The sequence below is a fragment of the Chenopodium album genome, chromosome 12, assembly GCF_948465745.1.
Source record: "Chenopodium album chromosome 12, dcCheAlbu1.1, whole genome shotgun sequence".
Lineage (NCBI taxonomy): Eukaryota > Viridiplantae > Streptophyta > Magnoliopsida > Caryophyllales > Amaranthaceae > Chenopodium > Chenopodium album.
This window is the reverse complement of record NC_137845.1, coordinates 1254365-1276775: the sequence shown is the minus strand read 5'-3', so window position 1 is coordinate 1276775 and position 22411 is coordinate 1254365. Positions and strand designations below refer to the sequence as shown.

The following is a 22411-nucleotide window of genomic DNA, read 5'->3' as shown; positions in this document are numbered from 1 at the left end:
AAAAAAAAAAAAAAAAAAAAAAAAAAATCAATAATGAGATTTTTTTTTAATAATTATTACAACCAGTCTTATTTTTTTTTTTTTATAATAGTGGATTTTTTTTTTTATTTTTTTTTTTTTTAATTGTGTTTGTACTATTACAAACACTAATTACAACCATTTAGGTAATTCCTCAAGACATTAACTTGAAATTGCTGTCAAAAACTATTTACACCAATTTAGATCAATAATATACAGAGTTGTGTTGTGCAGCCTTGTGCTTGTCAATGTGGTAGTTTTAGTAGCTTAAGGGTACGGTGCTTGTGTTGAAGATATATGTACGAAGTAAAAGCTTAAGGAGGCTGAGGTACAGATATAAGAAGCTCAGGAGGGGCCTATGGAAAGGGCTGTTGATCTGTTATACATGTAACTACTAACTCCTGGGGCTGTCTGTGGTTGGCTTTAAATGACAGATTATATCACAAAGGATAGGGTCCTCAGGTAGAATATCATTTATCTTTGCCTGTGTGTTAGTTAATGATGTTGATATTGTTGAAAGGATTGCACTCCAGATGATTTCTCTGGAGTGACGTTGAACGATTTGGGACACCATGACTAGAGAGATACGGAAGCATATACTAGGAGGTACAGCAGTCTGAAATATTAGCTGAGGATTTACATTCCATATCAGCTTGAAAACTTATTTCTGTTTAGCTGTTATGGTGAGAATACATTAATACATCTTTTTTACGCAAGTGAGTTTGCAGCAGCATCGTGAGTGAATCCAGAAATCACCCGCAGATGAATAATTATAGATTAAATAGATATTCCAAAGGAAGACAGAAAATTTACTTGTAGCATTCCTTAGTTTATCAGGCTTCAGGCCCAAGCAGTCGATTAAACTGGTCTAATCTCAATACACCGCAACACCAGCATGACCTTTTAACTAAACTGACTGAACTCCGTTAGTACAGCAGACTCAAACCCTTTAGCTTCATACTTGTTAAAATTCCTGTCTCAACACAGCAGAGTTCAACCCTTAGGTCGGCTTAGGTCACTCGAAACACCATTATTAAACATCATTTGGTATACTACAAGATGCTATGTTAGATGTTACCATATTGCATGATTTTATTGCCTGTGTCATTTGCAGGCTATTGAAGTACCTAAGTTAAGCATGTTCTAACTTTTCGTTTTTTGCTGCATCATCAATTATCATCATCATTATTTTATAATGATTAGCTTTAAAATCATGGAGTTGATTGATGGTAAGGCCTGGACAGTTGGGAATGATTTGACATTTATCTATGTATATAATCAAATCTTGTCCTGATAAAACTTTGGAGATCTAGGTTGGCGTCACGAAATTTCCACAAAATATCTTCTCTCGAGTTAGACCACCCAACACCCACACTATCATGAGCAACTGACCCTCTTATATTCTTCCAAGTGCTTGCCATGATATGTACAGCTGCGGCCCACCCCACCACTCATTTCCGATTCCTCCCACTAAAAAACACCTTAATAATCGACTGACTAATTTGTCCGCTTTACAAGGACAAAAAAAGTAATTTCGTATGATTTTAAATACACCGGATAGAATATAACTTAACCAAATATCTTAAATGCACCATATTGTGGCGTCTTTAACAAATTTGCACTTTTATTTTTTTATTATTATTATTATTTTTTTGTGTGTTTAGAGTCACAAGGGCAGGGTGAGAATTGATCCCAGGATCTCCTGAAATCGAGAGGGAAACTCTAACCACTTTAGCTATCCCTCACTCACAATGTGCACGGATTTATGAATTCACTTACGGTGTGTGTGCGGGCAGCACCGTTCCTGGAAATTTATAGGCCCTAGGCATAATGTAAGAAAAGGGCCCCTTACGCAACAATTTTTTTTACACGCAATAGCTTTAAATATAAGACAATGAAAATAGCTTATATTATTTGAATAGTAAATCTCCATACACAATAATGGAGTAATAACTTTGCATAATATTTCGATAATTGAATAAATATGAAACGGTGCAATAAAAGATTAATATTTTGGAGCAAATACTCATAGAAACCGGAAGATTAGAAAAAGAAGTGAAGATGTTATATTGCATTGTTATCTCCACCTAATTGACATCTAAGTAATTTAATGTTTTTTTTTTTTTTTGAAACCACGCTGCGAGAAGTTCATTAAAGTAGATCAATTTCCGCCAAAGTATATAGGCTTTGGGGAAAAAGACCTAGAAGAACACGTTCGTTACAATCTCTAACCTCCCATCTTGCAACATTATGGGCTAGAGTATTACCCGCACGCTTAATATGAGCTAAAGAAAAGGAAACAAAGCTAGACGCTAACTTACAAATATCATCAAACAGCAAATAAATAGGAGCAAAACCATCAGACTTCGACTTTATAACCTTCACAACAGCCTCGGAATCACATTCAAGCTGTACCTTTGTGAACCCCAACCTCTTAGCTAGCAGCAACCCAAATCGACACGCAGCAGCCTCTGCCGAATCCACACCCCATCCTGCACCTTCAGTACGAACAGCAGCAGCCAGGAGACCCCCTTGGTCATTTCTTATCACCACCCCCAGCCCCGTAACAGCACCCAAATGAGCATCACAATTTATCTTTACCATACCTTCATTTGGACAGCTCCAATTGCTAGGGGACCTGCACACATGGGAAGTAGACAGGCCTGTCTTCGCACTATATTCGCTACATTCCCTCACCAAGTTTACCCAACCTTTCGCCACCTCAACAGCATTGAAAGAAGCCTGCTCGAATATGGCCATGTTTCTGCAATGCCACGACGCCCAAGCAAGAGCAGCCATAGTGATAAGTTCCTCCTTCGACACCTTTGCAGACAACCACAGAAGCCTTTCGCAGAAGCTACCAGTAGGAGCATCGCTTATGCGATCAACAAAAGGGCTGGCAACCCATATATCCTTCGTTGCAACACACTCAAAAGTGGCGTGGATTATGGACTCTTCATGGTCATTACAAATTGAGCAAGATTTATCTGGTGTAATATGGCGATAAAAAAGGCGCTCCTTAACAGCAAGGAAACCTTTAGAGGCCCTCCATAAAAAATGCTTCAACTTCGGAGGACATCTAAAGGACCAAATCAAACGCCACACATCATTCACATTCGTGTTTTGTTCCAAACCATGCTCACGTTTGCTCAACCAGTACCCTGACTTCACACTATATATTCCACACTTCGAAGGCCACCAAAACATTCTATCAGGGGGGCTATTAGGAGACAAGGGTATGGTTAAAATTTTTGCAGCATCATCAGCATTAAAATTGCTATTAATGACACTCATATCCCACTCACCACTAGTATGGTCAATCAAGTCACATACTCTCAGATTCATATCACTTGTAGGAATAGGAGTTGGAACGATTGCTGATGAATTCCCGGGCAGCCACGCATCATTCCATACGTTAATAGCACAACCCGTCCCCACCCTCCATTTGAGACCTTCAAGGAGTAACTCCTTAGCACTACACATACTCCTCCATGCATAGCTCGGGTCATATCCACAACTAGCTTCAATAACATCACAATTTCTAAAATATCTTGCTTTCAAAATTGTGTGAATAAGGGTACCCGGATTATGATGCAACCTCCATACCTGTTTCGCAAGTAATGCCTTGTAAAAAGCATTTTAGATCTCGAAATCCTAGCCCACCACTTGCTTTAGGACGACATAACAGCTCCCACCTTTGCCAATGCATTTTGCTAGCCGTATCTGAAAAGCCCCACCAAAATCGAGCAAACATAGTATGAATTTCATCAATAAGACCATCCGGGAGCTTAAAAATACTCATCATATAGGTTGGGATTGCCTGAGCCACAGCTTTAATCAAAATTTCCTTCCCCGGCCTAGATAGCAGTTTCTCCTTCCACCCTTGCAGTTTTTTCCAGATTCTCTCCTTCAATCCTGCAAAAATCGCCTTCTTCGATCTCCCAATTATAGTCGGTAGTCCAAGGTACTTCTCATGACGATCCACTTCTCTAACACCCAAAATATCTATTATCTCTTGTCTCCGCGTCGGACACACTTTTTTGCTAAACACGACCTCAGTCTTAAATAAATTGACATTCTGACCCGAAGCTCTTTCATATTTGCTGATAATGTCAGCTATAACCGAGCATTCTTGCACATTTGCTCTAGCAAAAAGTATACTGTCATCTGCAAAAAACAAGTGAGACACTCTAGGAGCAGCTCTGCAAATCCTCGCACCATGAATAAGATTACCATTAGCCGCCTTTGATATCAGAGTCGAGAAAGCATCCGCACATAATAAGAATAAGTACGGGGAAATAGGATCACCCTGCCGTAACCCTCTCGAAGGAATAACACACCCCGAAACCTGACCATTTATCTTAAAAGCAAAAGAGACACTTTTAAGACAACACATCACCCGATGAATCCAATGAGCCGAAAAACCCAATTTAACCATAACTTGCTCCAGGAACACCCATTCTACACGATCATACGCTTTACTCATATCCAGTTTCAATGCAATGTTGCCATCTTTACCATCACCCCCTCGCTTCATATTATGAAAAATTTCAAATGCTACTATGGCATTATCAGTGATAAGCCTCTGCGGGACAAAAGCACTCTGATTTGGGGAAATAATTTCACCCAAGAAAAATTTCAACTTATTTGCTAGCACCTTCGAGATGATTTTATACATAACATTACAGCAACTAATTGGCCTAAATTCCGAAATTAAAGTTGGTTTCTCACATTTCGGAATAAGCACAATGCAAGTATTATTGATCCCCGCAAGATCAATATTACCCCTCCACCAATTCTGAACATAAGTAATAATATCCACCCCAATAATATGCCAAAATTTCTGAAAAAATAAAGCATGCATACCGTCAGGACCCGGGGCTTTATGTGGATGCATCTGAAACAGAGCCTGTTTTATCTCTTCACCCGTCGGCTCACGATCAAGCACATCATTCATCTCCGGAGTGACCAAATGTTCGAGCCCTTCCATGGCTCCCTGAAACCCCGTTGGTGAACTAGTGGCAAATAGTTTAGAGAAATAGGCAGCAATTAATTTCTCCAAATCAACCTTACTCTTCTTCCAGTCCCCATGCTCGTCAAAGAGGCCTTCAATTCTGTTCTTTGCTTCCGTTGACTAGCTTTATGGTGAAAATATTTCGTACTTTTATCCCCATCCCGCAACTCATTTGCACGAGCCCGAGCAAACCAATACGACTCCTCCATCAAGTATAAAGAATCAAGCTCTGCGGATAAATTGTTACATAGCAACAACTTCTCACCATCCATAGCACTTTCTTTCAATTGCTTCAAGGATTTTTCAGCATTTTTAATTTTCTTCTTGACAGAGCCGAAAGTTTGAGCAGCCCAACTAGCCAACCTTTCCCCACACACAGCGATTTTTTCCCGCATCCCAAGACCACCAGCAACATCCCACGCACCCTTAACCACCTCACCACACCCATCATTTGATAGCCAAAAATGCTCAAATTTATAACCCATATTGAACCGTTCATTCGAAATTTGAGTCTCAGTTGTTAACACAATCGGAGCATGGTCGGGCTTCAAAATAGGGAGATGTCGCACCTCAACCTCAGGAAATAAATCACACCACCCACTATCTGCAAGAAAACGATCAAGGCGTTCCCGAACAAATGTTGCCATAGAATTTCCCCTCTCCCAAGTGAAAATACTCCCCTTATACCCCAAATCCCGTAAAGCACATCTATCAATTGCTTCTCGGAAAGCATCCATCAATCTCTCACTCCGCGGAACACCACCCTCCTTTTCGGACATACTCACGATTTCATTAAAATCACCAAACATAACACACGGAAGTTGGTTAGCACCTTTAATCTGAGACATGAGAGTCCAAGTTTGATGCTTATTAACTTGTTCCGGCCACCCATATATACCCACAGCTTTCCATAATGGAACATTATTATCATCAAGAACATGAGAACAAAAATGATGAATTGAGTATGAAACAATTGACAGATTAATATCCTTCCACCACAGACCAAGCCCACCAGATCGACCAACACTACTTAGACAGAAACCATTCGTATAGCCACAACGATTTTTTATTTTATTAAGGATTTTTTCATCAATCATAGTCTCCATTACAAAGACAATATTCGGCCTTTCCCTCCAACACAAGTCTTGAAGGGTCCTAACTGCGCGCGGGTTGCCAAGCCCGTGGCAGTTCCAGCTTAATATTTTCATTGTTTTTCGAGGGCTTGGTCAATACCAAGTCCCTCTACTTGAGAAGAAACATTACAATCAACATCAGAAACAACATTTTTCAATTTTTTATTTCCCTTCCCACTCCCTATACACCCTTCTGTCACAGTATTTAAATCCCCACCCATTCTTTTAGCACCAGAAACACTAAAATTTTTGTCACACATAAGCACATCACCATCACAACTAGGCACATTCCTATCAATTCTTTTCCATGTACCTGATGCCTTAGGAGATTTTTTTGAACATTCAATCTCATTCTCCACATGCACTATTGAAGATGTCTCTTTTGTGGCGTGAGTAATTGATGAAGTCAGAACCTTGATCATTGGAGAGGGGCGGAGCACCTGCTTCTTGCTTTGGGGATCAGTCACAACCATCAATTGTGCTTCTCGAGACTTTGGAGGGGATACATTCTCCCCAAGAGGAGAAGAAAAAAGTAGCTTGCGAGCTGCACTTGGAGGACCAAGATGGATAGCATGAGGATCGTTATAGAGAGCTCTACGCGGCACTTTCCCCTGAGATAAGTTAGCCATCCACTTCCTCTCTTTCTCACGTTCAGCAACAGCCATACGGGATTTTTGCAGTGGGGATGCCGCAAGAAACGACCCATATTGAAAAACCACTCGATCATCAGCAACATCAACTTCAGCTTGAAGACACTCCTTGTCAGTATGCCCAATTCTGCCACAGAAGTAACAGAAATTGCCCAGCCGTTCATACTTAAAACCGACCCACTTCGTAGCCCCACCACCCATTGCAATTTTCATTCCTCTTCGCAACGACTTCTCAATGTCAAGCAACACCTTAACCCTGACAAACTCATCCCACCCAAGCGGATCAGAATCGTCAAATTCAACAAAACCACCAAGACATTCACCAACATCCTTTGCAAAATTCATATTACGTCTACCAAACGGCACGTCAAGCGCCCTGACCCAAAAAGGGGAAAACTGGAACGAGATTTCAGATGGTTGTTCGTCCTCTTTGGGCTCCTGGAGAAGGAGAAGTTGATTACCGAAAGCCCAAGGTCTGCCCTCCATAACCCTTTCTTTGTCAGATTCATCAAAGAATTGGAAGACGAATAAATTCGTCTCGATCATACGAATAGCTACATTATCAACAAGGCTCCATAGGTTCTTCAACACCCTTTTCATGGCTTCCACATTGAAAGGTTTTTTTGTAAGCAATTTGCCCACCAAAAAGAGAGCAATTCGAGTTTTCGAGGTTCCATCATCATCATCTTTGTGATTGCTGCCATAGACCCTATCCTCGTCCTCTGTTAACTTCAATTTTTCCCAGACCTTCACTAAATCGTCACCCATATCAACACTTATGCCAAGGAACCACAGAGCAGTGGAGCAGAGATCAATTTTAATGGCAACAGGGGTTCAATCGAGGTTCGGAAGCTATGTAGAAAACCAATACGAGCAAACCCTAGCAGAGGAAAAAAAACAAAACCCTACTCGAGGGACTTATAATTATGCACTTGTTAAGTAATTTAATGTTAATTGCTAACTAAATGCAATAATTATCTTTTTAAAAAATAGCTTTTTTTTAACGAGTAAAAACTACAGAATAAAATTCTACAGCTATGCAAACTAATTATTATTATTATTATTATTATTATTATTATTATTATTTTTGGGCCCCTTTCCGACGTGGGCCCTAGGCGGTCACACTTGAGGCCTACCCTTCCGGCCCTGTGTGCGGGGCTTATTATGTGCCCTTTGATAAGTCAGGTTGATTACAGCAATCTCAGAGTACTTGCACCAATTAGTTAGAGAAAACAGTACATATGACTTACCCAACTGACATTTCATTAAAATTTCATTAACTATACAATGGATTAGTAGTATGTACTATACAATTTACAAATGACCTGAATCCCCTTTTTTTTTGTCAATGAAAAACAGTACCTCAACATGCTTACTCATCCGGGCAATCAGGAAAAATCCCGGGTATGGCTACCTCCTCTCTGAATACATGGATTATTATTACAGCATATAGTAGATTACACTACTATTGAAATTTGTTTTAGACATAAACAATCGAAACAGTCGATGAGTATGCTAAATCTCACAAACTATGGTACAAACAGAGAAAAAACATCAGCAAAAGAACCTCAAACACAATCCATCTATATGATAGATTTTCAGACACTCCACAAAATGCACAAACAACTTCTTCCATTCTCGGATTCAATAGCATACCGGCTTTCCTTCCTTTAGAAGCTCTAAGCCCACCCAACTTGCAGCCGCCGCCAAAACTTAACCTGATTATATGATGTTAATTTCCCAAAAGTAAGCAAAATGTATAAGTAGCAGTATAGTATCATTATTAGAATGTCAATCACTCATCAGTAGACACAACAGCAGGAGTAACTTCCACTTCATCATTCGTCGTTTCAATTTCTTCAGCAGGTTGTGATTTAGGGTCATATATTAGCCCAGAAAGTTTAGGCATCAACTTCTTCTTCCAAATTTTATTGTAGGATGCAGATTCTCCCCCTTTTATTTTCACTTCAACAACTACCAGCTCTTCAGTTAGCTGGTTAATCTCCACCCTTGCTATAAAATCGCCTTTCGGACCTTCCAAGTCCACCACACAATCCTTCCTCCTGCGGCACTTCACATTCAGCTCACCTGCGGCTTCTTCAATTGTAGCAATGATCTTATCAACTGTCATATCCGATAAGAACTTCTCACCATCCACAAACGGATTGTAAGACTCGTTAAACAACCCTGACAAATCAAGCCCTGATGAAAATGCAATCAAATCAAATGCATTCAATGGAATACTACTACTAGTACTCGCACTCACACTAGTACTAGTACTAGTACTACTACTCGTACTCGCACCCGATTCCACCACCTGCTGATGCTGATGCTGCTGCTGTTGTTGTTCAGCAAAAAACTTCATGCTGTCATCCAATTCATCACTAAAACAGTCATGATAAAACTGAAACTCAAACTCCGGACCTTTATCTTTAAACAAACCACCCTTCTTAAACCAAGGATCATGTATTATTTCATCAATAGTAATCCGAGTTTTCGGGTTGGTTTCAAGGAGACGACCCAACAAACGCTTAAGATCATTCGACATCCATTTCGGACACCGAAATTCCCCTTTATAAATCTTCTTATACATCGCCATTAAATTAGGATCATTGAACGGCAAATACCCAGCTGTAAGAACATACAATATTATCCCACATGACCACACATCAACCGTCGCACCATTATACCCTTTCTTGGACAAAATCTCCGGTGCTACATAAGCGGGTGTACCACACAACGTATGTAACAACCCATCTTCGGGTCGGATCTGATCCTTAACCGCACTTAACCCGAAATCCGTAACTTTAAGACTTCCATTTTCATCCACTAATAGATTCTCGGGTTTAAGATCTCGATGATAAATCCCTCTAAAATGACAGTATCCAACAGCTGAGATTAGCTGTTGGAAATACTTTCTGCTGAGGTCTTCGCTAAAGCGGCCTTTTGCCACTTTAGCGAAGAGCTCCCCACCTTTAGCAAACTCTATCACAAAATAGATCTTCGTCTTGCAGGCTAGAACCTCGTACAAACGTACGATGTTCGGGTGTCGAAGACGAGCCATGATTGTTATTTCCCTTTTGATGTTTGACATTAGATTCGTCCCTACAACCTTCCTCTTGTTAATCACTTTGATCGCCACGCTTTGCCCGGTTTCAATGTTCCTCCCGTAATATACTTTGGCGAAGGCGCCACATCCTAGCAGTCTCCCCACCTCGTATTTTCCAAATAGCGCGCCTTTTTCCATTGATGTTTTTTTTTTTTTTCCACCGATTATATGTTGTATTGTTACTCGAACATAATATTATTATGTTCGAGTTCGATCTCTAGTTTTTTTTTTTTTTTTTTCAAATTAAAGAAAAAAAAAAAAAAAAACCCAGAGATGAAGGAAAAGAAAAAGAAAGAAGAGAAAATGATGATGTTTTAAAAGAGAGAAAAAGAAGACAAAGAAGATGGTTTTGAAATTTCGAATGGTTCTTTTGAGCTGGCGGGTTGATAATTAGTTGGAGTTTGAGATTATAAGGTTGTCTTATAATTTAGGTGTCTTATTATTATTTCCTTGTATATATTTGCAACAATGGTGGAAATTAATAACAGCCTTTTTAATGCTGGCCTAGAAACTTCTAATTCATTTTTATAGAAAAATAAATTATTAATTTATTGTAATTATTTACGTCAATAATTAAAGTATATTATTATTATTATTTCATTTTTAATTAATTGTATTTCTGACCATTGATTTCAAGGTTTGGTACAAGTTATTGGGACCAAGTAGACGGTGATTTTATTTTTAAATAATGAAAATGAATAGCTGTAGAACCATTACGGGTCCTCCACGTGTTCGTCTAGCTCGTATGTAAGTGGGGACAGATCATCACGCAACACGGCTTAGTTTTTGTTTCAGTTTGATTTGTATGGCTTCATTAACGTTTTAGTGACATTCCATAATGACGGCGAGTCAAAGAGATTTTATAAGGCAACCTACTGATCGCATGTACTCCCTTCGTCTTTTAAAGATTTATAATACATTTTAGACAGCTTACAAAAATTGTTTCATATTTATTTTATTACGTACTGTATATAACATGATTCTTACACTACTTATTTCTTCATTGATCTCTTAGAATTGCTAAATTATTATTTTAGGAAGTTTCATAAATACTACTGCAACATTATTTTATTTGCGCATCACATAAGTATATTTTGTTCACTCCATATCTCTCCTCATCTTACATTATGGGTCTTTGCCTTTAAACAATAGTAGAACGGAAAAAAGTTGTATGACAATAAAGGGAAAATAAAAAATGAATTAACTTGAAGAGATGAGGGAGTACGTAAGTATATTCAAATTGAACTTGTCGTAGCTAAAAATCTAAACTGATATGTTAATTTAAACCATAATTGACTGATTATGTGATTTCCTTTTAGTAGAATAAGGTTTATGAATATGAAAGTGGTGCATGTATCAAGGTAAGACTTGTTTTAAACTTTGTTTTTGATGATGTATATGATAGTTACCTAAGGTACACTTTATGTGATTGTGGTTTTCCGCATGACATGTAAAGGATAGATTTTGTGTATAACAATATGAAAGTGCTAATTAAAAAACATAGGAATACTACTAGGTAGTATTACATAAACTTATACATGTAATATTTGTAATCTTAGGACTAATCTAGTCGAAACTTTAATATTAGAGTTAATTATGGGAGTAACTTGTTAGTTTAGGGTATGTTTGGATTAAAAGTAATGAGTACTAGAGTAATAAAAGTCAAATTACATAAATAAAAATGAAAAAATCAATATAAGAAAGATAAGATACAGTCATACAGATGATGCAATTGTAAAGGGATTACGTTAAAAGTATTCAGGATTTTTCTACGGACACTTGTTTGATGATTGCCTATCATTTTGCCTTTATGCAAGTGGGAATTACATGACAAGCTTTATTATGGATGCAAAAGATTGAAAGACGACCAACGAACGCCACAAAAGGGACAAATGCAAGATGGGGGTACTACAGTAGTATGAGGTTGACGGCAAGTTAAGACCCAAGCCATTGACGAGTTAGTGTGCACTACAAAAATGTGTACATTTAGATTTCTGAAAGCAGCCATATATCAATCTTGCCTGGCTTAACTTTTGTTGTCACTTGGTTTGCTAAAAATCTAGTTGATTTCCAACGAGTTTAAATATATGATAGAGTCCCATCCTACCTAATCTATTATGTTTAAGACATAAGTTGTGTTCTATATTAAATTCAGATTGGATTTTTTCCTTTATTCGAATTGGATCAACTTAAATTAAGACTAATTAGTTATCAATTTATATTCTTTGATTTGAATTTACTCTAGTTCAATTCTTCTATACATAAAGGCTACTAGGCTACTGCCCTATTGTAATAGAGACAACACACTAAACAATCCCCTATCCGACCTCTTTCCTTAAAATATCACATCTATTTTAGATTGCTTTAGTATACTACGGAGTAACTCATTTTCAAAATGAAATTTATTAAATGAATTAAATTAATGCAATAAGTGTGGATTTTTTTTTTTTTTTTTTCTCTCACATTTAACTAATCTATATTAATACTGCATTTCAAATACCTTAAAGGTTGACCGCCGTGTCCATATCTTCCTTCTTTCGTATAGAGTTTTACATATATCAGATAATTATAATCAAATTTTAATGATACGAAGTATTTATTAAGTGTCCATGTACACTTGTTACGTATACACTTTTTCTTCTAGCGATTAAATTGTGGGATGGAGTATCATTGGCACAATGTTATATCTATTTTTTAAGGGCAGCTGGCTTTAGGTTATGACGTATGGATTGTAAGGATCTAATATGGTCGGCGCCGGTAACCTTAGCCATGGTGGTCAAACTTTAATACGAGTATTTGTTAGTTGACCGGTTGCTTAATTTTTAGATTAAAATTAGTCGGCTGTGTATACTAGCTTTCTATACATAATACGAAGTATACTATATATACATTGTATATGTCATCACAAAATAGTTTATGTTTACATTTAGATAAAATAAAATACATAAACAAAAACATGTTATATTTAATATAATCTTTTCCACCGTCGTTTCATTTCTACCCTAGTCCTAATTTGTTGCACTTAGGATTTTCTTTCATAGTATTATTAATAATAATATAGAATAGAGTTTGACAAATTCCAATAACAATAAAAAGGGAGTATTAAGGTTGTGGCCACAACTTTAGCCAAGAATATAGGAATGGCTAGCATTAGGGATTCTCTCAGAAAAAGTCTAAAGATGCTTGATTGTGAAGAATAATCACATTATTTCTTTGATCCTCTTCCATTCATTGAATCTATTCATTAGTTTATACTTTGGAATTTTCGATGGATGACTCATGACTTTGCTATAATATTATTGAAATGAGCTCCATATATAGCCTTCTACTTAAGTAGAAAGGGATTCTCTGGCATAGGGTTCATCATGGGTATATTAGAAGGTCCAAGTTCATAAAGATGGAGTCAGATGTTAGCGAGATTTGAACTTTGCTTTTAGATCCTACCCTTTAAGGCTGAATCAACTAATTTAATTGACATCTATAAATACAAATTTGAATTGATATATACTTCCTCCGTTTTCTTTTACTTGCAACACAGCCTTGTGGCACGTGTTTTGAGGTCGGTTTCATGTAATGTAAACGGACAAATTTTTCATAATAATTTTTACAAATGATACTTAACCCTATTCTAATTTTCGTGTAAAAATTATATTGATAAAATCGCTCGTTTACCCTCACTAATCATCTCCTAAAACTGCGTGCTTAAAAGGTGTGTTGCCAGTAAAATAAAACGGAGGAAGTATATGTTTGACTTGCAAATACGGCAAATTATAATACTTAATTATGAAAGTATTTATTTATTGATTGCGTTAGCGCATAAATATGTGCTGGAATTTGAGTACACATGAGATATACCGGACAATGTTGACAGACCATCAGTCATCTATACTATTTAAGAAATAAGGAAAATGGTATGCACTACTCTTAAGATTTAAGTAGTGGAAACACAAAGCATTAGACCAACTAAATATATAAATATTGATTGACATTTAAAGTAAATTATAAATATATACTACATACGAAGTACAAGTATGGTTCTGATGTCTAGTCCTTGGGTCCAAAAATAATGTCGAGTACTGTTACCAAGATCCAAAAACGAAAACCTCATTCAGTTCAATATTATTGTTTGTATAAACGCCTTTGTACGACCTTTAGAGGTCGAATCTAGTGACACTAAACTTCGAGATGAACTTTAGGCATCCAGAACATTGCATAATATAAGCTGTTACACTACTAAAATGCAGGGTCTTCTCTTGATTTTCAAAGTATATACAAGATTGTATAAGGTGCTAGAAATATTATACCAAGTATTTACAATCAATAGACCTATTTGCTACTTTATTTACAATAATAACTAATAATGGCAGTATGGCGAACTTATTAGGTAATCAATCACCATGTATAACCAATAATGAAGTAGACGGGATTTCGACGGTGTCACATGTTCTAAGTAATTAGCGAGAAACAGGCCTAAAGGAAGCATGCAATGATGCAAGAAAAGGAGGTGTGGTATAAATGGATGATTAGGAAGCCAAGATGTGATATTAGTATGAAGATTGAGTATTTATTTTGTTTAAGGGGTGTACAATCTGTTACCACATTTACACTTCCAAGCTTCAGGGTAATATTCGGCAGTAACGGGTGTCCCTGGAGGCACCGGAACGTGAACTGGTCTACATGGTCTGCACTTGCCACATTTGGATGCGCAGCGCGGTGGGGATGAGCCTATCCCTCTTAGAATCCTCCTTGCTACATTGCTTTCATCTTTGCTGCTTGTTGCACCATTATTTATAATCTTCTGCAATTTTCATATTGTTTTAGATATTGTTATGACTTTGTTAGCCTTTAAGTTATGAGTAATGCCTTGGCCTAAAATTAGAAATGTTAAACATTTAATAGCACTAGAAAAATAGGCTACATGCCTACACCGTACCGCTACACGTAAAGTGTACAACATGACATACGTACATGGATCAATGAGACGGCATTGCAACCAACAATATAGGCCAAGAAATGGGAGAGACTGAGACTACGCAGGGGAATCAGGGGATGCAATACACATGTGCACCGACGATTGAAGCGCGGCGAGAGGAAATTACGAGACTAGTCTTAAACAAAGACAAGAAAGACTAATAGTGATAAGCAACATTTTATAGTTATGTCAGATAAAATTCTGGTTGGAAATTGATAGTTTCCAAACACAAGTACTGGATATGGCCAAGACAAGTTCACGGGGGTGCATGTTTAGCTTAGCCTTTGCTTTTTTCTTGACTACAATCACAACATGTAAAGCTCCGCTATATACGCTGCCATACCCTCTATAAATAGAAATATAATTAACATTGTAATACGGAGTATAAGTTTATATCATATTAACATTAATTGTACGTCTGTAATAGAACATTTAAGGACGAGCTAAATAGAAATGTGATGTATCATTTACGATGAAATCTAACACGGAGTGCAAGGGATGTTTGAAAATTGCGACTGTGACAATTAAAACTCGCACAATAACCGTAACAGGACTTAAATAAATGCATCTGTAAGCCTAATTATCTCAGCCTAAAAAATGATAAGTGGGGGTGAGTGGTGAGTGGTGAGTAGTGAGTAGTACAATAATAGATGATGGGCTGGGTATTATAATTGAAACTTGAAATGGGGGTGACAGAGAGAATCTCGTCAGGATAATGACACTAGTCAGAATCACCACCATATCCTTTCACTTAATTATAATTACTAAAAGATTATTTAGGAACTAACTTAATTATATTGTTTCAAATTAATTAAGGTGTAACATATGATTATAGTTCTCTAACATGCAAAATAAAAGTGTAAGCTTTAGGAGGTAAATTATGTTTACCTGAACTTGCTGCAAGTCCTGATTTCTACAGTTGAGCATGTACAGCTTCATATCCCTAGCTGATTAACAAGCACATCATATAAGTAAATCAACTCATTAATCATCATAGATATTAATTAATAGAAAGAATTATTCTAGCAAAAGATTATTAAATTAGGTGATCATAAGATGGTATGAAGAATTTGAATTGGCAAGCCAAATAAGTGAAATAATAAATAAATAAAAAATTATAATGCTTAAGCAAGCATAATCAATCAAATCATCAAAGCATTACATGAAATAGGTGAATTAAGTAGTAACTTACAAGTGGAGGGGGAGGTCAAGAGTGCGAAGATGGAGACGGCGAATAGTAAGAGAACTGAAACACGGTGGTAACACCCAGGATCTCTCATCATACTCTTAAGCCTGCGCCGCTAATTAGTCCTAAAGACTATATATATATACTTCCCTTGGCTTAAAAAATCTTTGATAAATCGCGGTATCCTTGGCTAATAGCGTAGTACACTCAATAAACATACACATGAAATATATATTTGTATACACCCAGGGCCAGGGCAGGGAAGAATAATAGTTGAGGTAGATGGTGGCAATAAATTGAGTGATAGTATGAAGAAAGCAAAGGAATAGAGAGAAATAGTGGAATTGGAGGCAATAATAAAAAGGGAAAACAGCAGCAAATGAAATGAATAAAAAAGGATAGTTATTGATTGGGGTAATGAATTGAAATAGTGCTACTACAAGTAGAGTATGAGTGGGACTGTAGGAGTAGGAATGGGAGTGTTGGAGGTAGACATATCAAATAGAGTAGGATGTTAATTGTGTATAGTAGTCGGATCCTCTGATTTACCAACTTTGGTGCTCTATTATGCAGCTTTTTCTACACTCTCTATGTTGTCTTACTACATTCCCTAGCTAGCCCACTTTGGTTTTACAATATTACTTGGTCTAAGAGAATTAATTGTATGTAATTTGATGGGAAAGAGTTTTGAATTGTTTTATGAGCCTGGTACAAGTATGAATATGTATGTTGTTCCGTATTAAATGGATTCATTTTATGATTAGAAAGCTCATTCATTATTCAAACTTATTATTAATTACGGCTTTGGTTCACACTAGAGTTTTACATTAATGATATATACGAAGTATTAATTAATGATTGATTATGAATCTTATCTTTTCAACTGTAGAAGATTATTTACTTTGGCTTTGTTATAACGAACCTTGATGTATGTAATGTGTCAATTTATTCTTTTAATTTAATAATTGTTCTTTGTACTGCTTTTGCTTATGTCATTAAAATTGTGTTTTTTTCGCAAAATACTCATATAGGAGTTGAAATCGTTGATAATACCGAAAGAAAATTGATGAACGTACAGTAGAATATAAATGGTGGTTGGCTTATGAAACAAATACTACGTAGTTGTACGCTTTGTTCGCTATCCACAATAGGCGAAATTCAATTCATGGACTTCGAAATTTCAACTTAAATGTGAGAAGTTTGGTCCATTATGTGTCCTACTGCTAGTATGCAGTATGCTTAGCCTTTAAAAATTTCAAGCATTAGGGTATGACGTGGCTGACAAAATATTGGGAATACACAGGTGATTGGTTAAAAAAAATCTCAGGATTATAAGTGTTATGTCATTCTCTTAAATACAGTAGAAGGTAACACAATCGTCAAATTCGTTAGAGACGTACTTGAACATATATATATATATATATATATATATTAGCTGATATATGCATTATCGGACAATTAGTGTGTGGAACATTAAATTGTAAGAAGTAAACTTTATCAGCCAAGTATAAATAGAGGTGAGCATGAGACGGGTACCCGTACTGTTAGTACTAACGGTTCGGGTATCCGATAACCAAAATCCCTAAAAGTGCTATTCATAATCCGAACCGATAAGTTCGGGTACCCGGATTTCGAGTATCTGGATTTTCGGATCGATTATCGAGTACCCAATAAGATATCTAATAATGATAATTAAACTTAATTATGTAGTTATTATGATATAATTTACCACTAATTAACAACAATATCATGATTTTGACCAAATTATTAAAAATATTACTAATCATTGATATTATAAAGTAATTATGAAGTAAAGTAAGAGTTTAGATTTTTTTAAAAAAATAGATTTAAGTAGGGAAAAAAAAGCAAAAAAATGCTTATCGGATCGGATTGGGTAACAGTTAATTTTAAAATGATACCCAATAACCATATTCGATAACAAATTATCAGAATGGGTACCCGAGCTGTTATGGTTATCGGATTGGATACCCTAATTTTCGGAACGGTTACTGATCGATTTTTCAGTTTTTCAGGTAGTTTTGCTCAATCCTAAGTATAAATACATAAGTTTTTTTTTTTTTTTTAAACCACATAAGTTTGTTATATGCAATATCATGTAATTTGCTGTTGGATGACTTAAATGGTTTTGACTTTTGGAATGTGATTTGGTTTGTCCTTCCTATTGGGAATTTGGGATCATAATAATGAGAGTTGTGTAATAAAGTAGCGGCTTGATATGTAGTTGATAATTGACAAAGTAAATTAAAAAAAGTAAAAACAAGAAATTATTTAAAAATGATGTCTTCAAATCACCACCCAAGAAGTCCCCCATGCTAAACAATACGGAGTATCATTTTCCATCTAGAGTATTGCTCAAAGGATCTTCCCCCACCCACAAAGGTAATTTACTAATGGTCCTAAAGGGGACAAAAAAGCATTGAAAATCTAATGTGTACTATGATTGCACAATATACTAATCAAATTAACGAGTATGAATCTAAACTAAACTAGTACTTCCCTCTGTCTCTAAATATAGTTTCCGTTTGACTTTTCACGATCTCCAATACATGTCTCAAAATTTCTATATGGAAACTATATTTAGGGGTAAAGAGAGTATAATTAAAAACAATACGATGTGTCCATTGGGTGGAAGCTAGAGGCAAGGCTACATATGTTAACAATGACAATGGTCCGATATAACTTTGTAATATTACGCCGTAAAATTATTTTTTTAAAAGATAATAAAAAAATAGTGTTGTTAAAATGTTGTCCGTACACCTTATATTATTCAATGTATTTATTTTTCTAAACAATAATATGAATATTTGTAATTAGATTTCCAAAGAATTTAAGTAAAAGTATAGTAAGCAGTAGTTAGGTTGGTGGGTAGCAAGGAAGCAAAAAAGGTCCCAAGAAGAAGATCTAAGATGGTAAGACCAGACACATACATTTGTATTTAAGGGCAAAGTGCAATTAATAAACAACCTGATCTTAGTTTGGATTCATTCGTTTGCCTTTTGTGGCTTTAGGCATCATCAAAGGCGTTTCTTTTTCAACTCGTAAGCGTGTGACTTTCCGATGGAGACGTCGATTTCGACGTATCATCACCCCCCCCCCCCCCCTACCTTCGTCACCGTCGTCGTCCTTCCTCTTATACCAAGAGCCCCTACACAGATCATACTTGTCCCCGTGCACAATTCATTCAACATCAATATAATGCATGTTAATCAAATTGCTAATCATACGACTCGTCCCGTAATTTTCTTCACACATGAGTGGATATGGACGTTACAATTTATTAATGCAAGTTGAATAAGAAAAACAATTATAATTAATTAATAAAGTGACGTTATTAAGTTAAAAATAATATGATGTGAATATGTGATGGATAGAAAAAGTTAAAGACACTATTCTTTAAGATAAGTGGGAAGAACATTTGGTGACCTTTTTCTTAAAAAAAATAAAAAAAACATTTGATGACCTTTTCCTTAGCATTTGAAGAAAAAGAAAAGCTAGGTATGACATACAAAGTTTATGCTTGTATTATTTACTAGGTTAATCCCGTATAATGCACAGTTTTAAAATAAGAAATGAATTATAGACTGTTTAGCACATATTGAGAGCAAACAACTACTTTCTCTGTAGTACTTTCTAATTAAATATGAAAATACAATTTCCAAAAATCCATTATTTTCATATTTAATAAGGAAGAATCAATTAAACTATATTATTAACTATTTTTAACAACTATTTTTAAATAATAAAATAGCGTAATATGCGTAGAAAATCTAAAATTTAAAATTCAATTTGAATTTAATTTTCAAAACAATGTTAAATAGGGTACCTCAAAAAGGGAAAAAAAAACAATATGACATCATCCTTATATTTTGGCAGGAAAAAATTAAATAAGAGAGTGACACGTAATGAAATTTTTTCTGTGGAGGCGGATGCACCATGCTTGGTGCATCCGGTTTTCTTTAAAAAAAAGGCGGAATGAACAATTAGTTGTTCAGTAAAGAACATATAGTTGTTTTGTAACGAACATATAGCTATTTTATAAAGAACATCTAGTTTTATATGTTTTTTTTTGTAAATCTAAAGAATATTTGTAATATTAGTAAAGAACATAATATCAAAGAACATTATTCATATAGTAAATGTACATTTGGTATAAATGATCATGTATGTTTATAAAAAAGTAATTTTATTGTATTATAATGTACATTGTATTATATTCTAATAAACATATATGTTACAATGTTGGTTACATGTTTAATGTACATTGTATTATTTGCATCATGTAAGTATATGAAAAAAGAACATTTTACTGTATTTTAATATACATTGTATTATTTGAATCTACAACTTTTTCTAAAATTGTCTATTTGCTTGCTTTCTTCTTCCAAAATGTATTGATCGGTCGATCTTCTTCAAGAACTTCATTTTATTTCTCATTGCAATATCAAAATCGCAATTAATTCCCAATAAAATCAAATATTACAATTTTCAATCAAATTTATAAAAAACAAACACTCAAACTCAAAATAAACAAGTATGAATGTCAAATAAACAAGTATGAATGTCGAATTTGGTCTTACCTTTCGTTTTTATTTGTCATCTTGAACAATTTTGGACTCAAAATTTCTAATTTCTTGAAATTTTGCTTGAGCTTTGAGGAATTTAAATGGGTTTGAAGTTTTGTTTGGAGAGAGAAAGTGAACTTTTGGTAAAAAAATTGAAATGATTTGTAATTAATGTATGGTAAAAAAAAAAAATCATACTACTATTTATCTATTTCATTATACAAAAAAAATAATTATATTATTATACAAAAATAATATACAAAATTGCTGCACAAAAATCTGATGTACATTATAAATGAACACTATGTTCTTTTATATGCCCATGTACATTAGTATATACCTGCATGTTCATTCCGCCTTTTTGTACTTTGGAGCAGATGAACCATGTGGATCGTGCATCCGCCTCCACGAACCAAGCTTTGGACGCATAAGCAGTAATGACGTCAGCGGTTGTTAGTTTAGTAATATTTATAGATTTGTAACACTAGTTAATATATATATATTTTTTGTACTTTTCACTATGTAGATAATCTTTATATAGAGAGAGGGTTTTTGTAGTGATCTAGTAAGAACTCTTCAAAAGAGATGACTTGTATTATTATTCTTAAATGTAATCTAATCAAAGGATTACGACTAGTTTGATATATAATTCGAATATTAGCATTTGTACATTTTTGTTGATTGACTTTAATTTGTACCAATTTTTATTGAATTTCGAGTATTAGCAACCGTACATTTTCCACCAACTAAAAAAATTTATGGTATATATACTGAATACAAAACCTTATACGCAAAAGAAAGAAAACAAAAGAAAACCTAAAAACCAAATTTGGAGGATGAAAAAAGAAGGGGTGCTAACCTATCCTTGCATTGATTTACGACAACGCAACACAATGCATAACAAGTTGTGAAATCAATGTCAATCTGTCGAATTTATATGGTTATAAAAGTAGTTACATTAGTTGATTTTCAAGAATGTATATAATACACCCGTTACCATTGGTCGAAGGTGAGGCTTGCTCCCGCTAAAGCCTAAACTATATTATGGACAAAGAAAAATATAAGGGTTGTCCGGTCATGATCTAGGCTGATCCTAAAATGATACGCCAATAAAAGAAAGTATAGATGAAAATTGATAGTTAGGCCCACATTATAAAGAATGGCCCACCCATTACACTCGAAAATGGACCATGGGTTTGGTTGTTCTTACTAACACGGGCTTACATTACAAATGCATGTGCAAATCAGCCTTACTTCTCTGTTCTTGACTTCACTACCTTACAAAAACTGTCAAATCCTGCATAATTTTTACTCTCCCTTTCTTTCTAATTTACTAGTGCAACTGACAATTTTATTGTCAATTCCCTTTTGTTTTCTATGTGACGGTAGAAGTGGCAACCGTTTTAATTTTAGCTAATCTTGGTTTATTCCTCTTAATGTTCTCTACCTTTTTATCAAATACTGAAATAGGTAATTTCAGGAAACCTAGTCTTAGCTTTTCATTGAATGTGAGATAATAATCGGTCTATGGACAATGGACTAAGGATGTATATCTTTAAAAACAGAAATCGTCGATGGACTTGACCTTAATTATGGTGTTATTTACTCTCTATAGGAAATCATACTTTTGCATAATAATTTGGAGACATTATTATCCTAGCATAATAATGTTGGAAACATTGTAGTCCCTAATAGGATTATAGACAACCATAATTTCTCATAATAATGCCGAAATGGGGACTTTTC

At 35.3% G+C, this 22411-nt stretch overlaps 2 protein-coding genes and 1 pseudogene across 2 annotated transcripts; all 3 read right to left on the bottom strand.

Moving 5' to 3' along the window:
* Positions 1–5067: 5067 nt before the first annotated feature.
* Positions 5068–6138, bottom strand: LOC145572746 (uncharacterized). The gene has a single exon (XM_081631717.1). The coding sequence runs from the start codon at positions 6136–6138 to the stop codon at positions 5068–5070; it is 1071 nt and encodes a 356-aa protein (XP_081487843.1).
* A 1919-nt stretch (positions 6139–8057) lies between these two features.
* LOC145569956 (CBL-interacting serine/threonine-protein kinase 14 pseudogene) lies at positions 8058–10369 on the bottom strand (annotated as a pseudogene).
* A 3577-nt stretch (positions 10370–13946) lies between these two features.
* Positions 13947–16684, bottom strand: LOC145571506 (polygalacturonase-like). Its single transcript, XM_081630541.1, has 3 exons — positions 16089–16684; positions 15785–15843; positions 13947–14722 (listed from the first exon to the last, which is right to left on the bottom strand). Exons 1-3 carry the CDS (start codon positions 16177–16179, stop codon positions 14498–14500), a joined length of 375 nt encoding a protein of 124 aa, XP_081486667.1. The 5' UTR covers positions 16180–16684; the 3' UTR covers positions 13947–14497.
* Between the last annotated feature and the right edge of the window lie 5727 nt (positions 16685–22411).

Bases quoted from the DNA above. Each gene is read 5' to 3' on its own strand.
- LOC145571506 (XM_081630541.1), bottom strand. From the start codon at position 16,179: ATGATGAGAGATCCTGGGTGTTACCACCGTGTTTCAGTTCTCTTACTA. The intron at 15,844-16,088 runs GTAAGTTACTAC...CTTGTTAATCAG, and splicing joins CTTGACCTCCCCCTCCACTT to CTAGGGATATGAAGCTGTAC. The intron at 14,723-15,784 runs GTAAACATAATT...TGAAAATTGCAG, and splicing joins AGGACTTGCAGCAAGTTCAG to AAGATTATAAATAATGGTGC.
- LOC145572746 (XM_081631717.1), bottom strand. From the start codon at position 6,138: ATGGAGACTATGATTGATGAAAAAATCCTTAATAAAATAAAAAATCGT.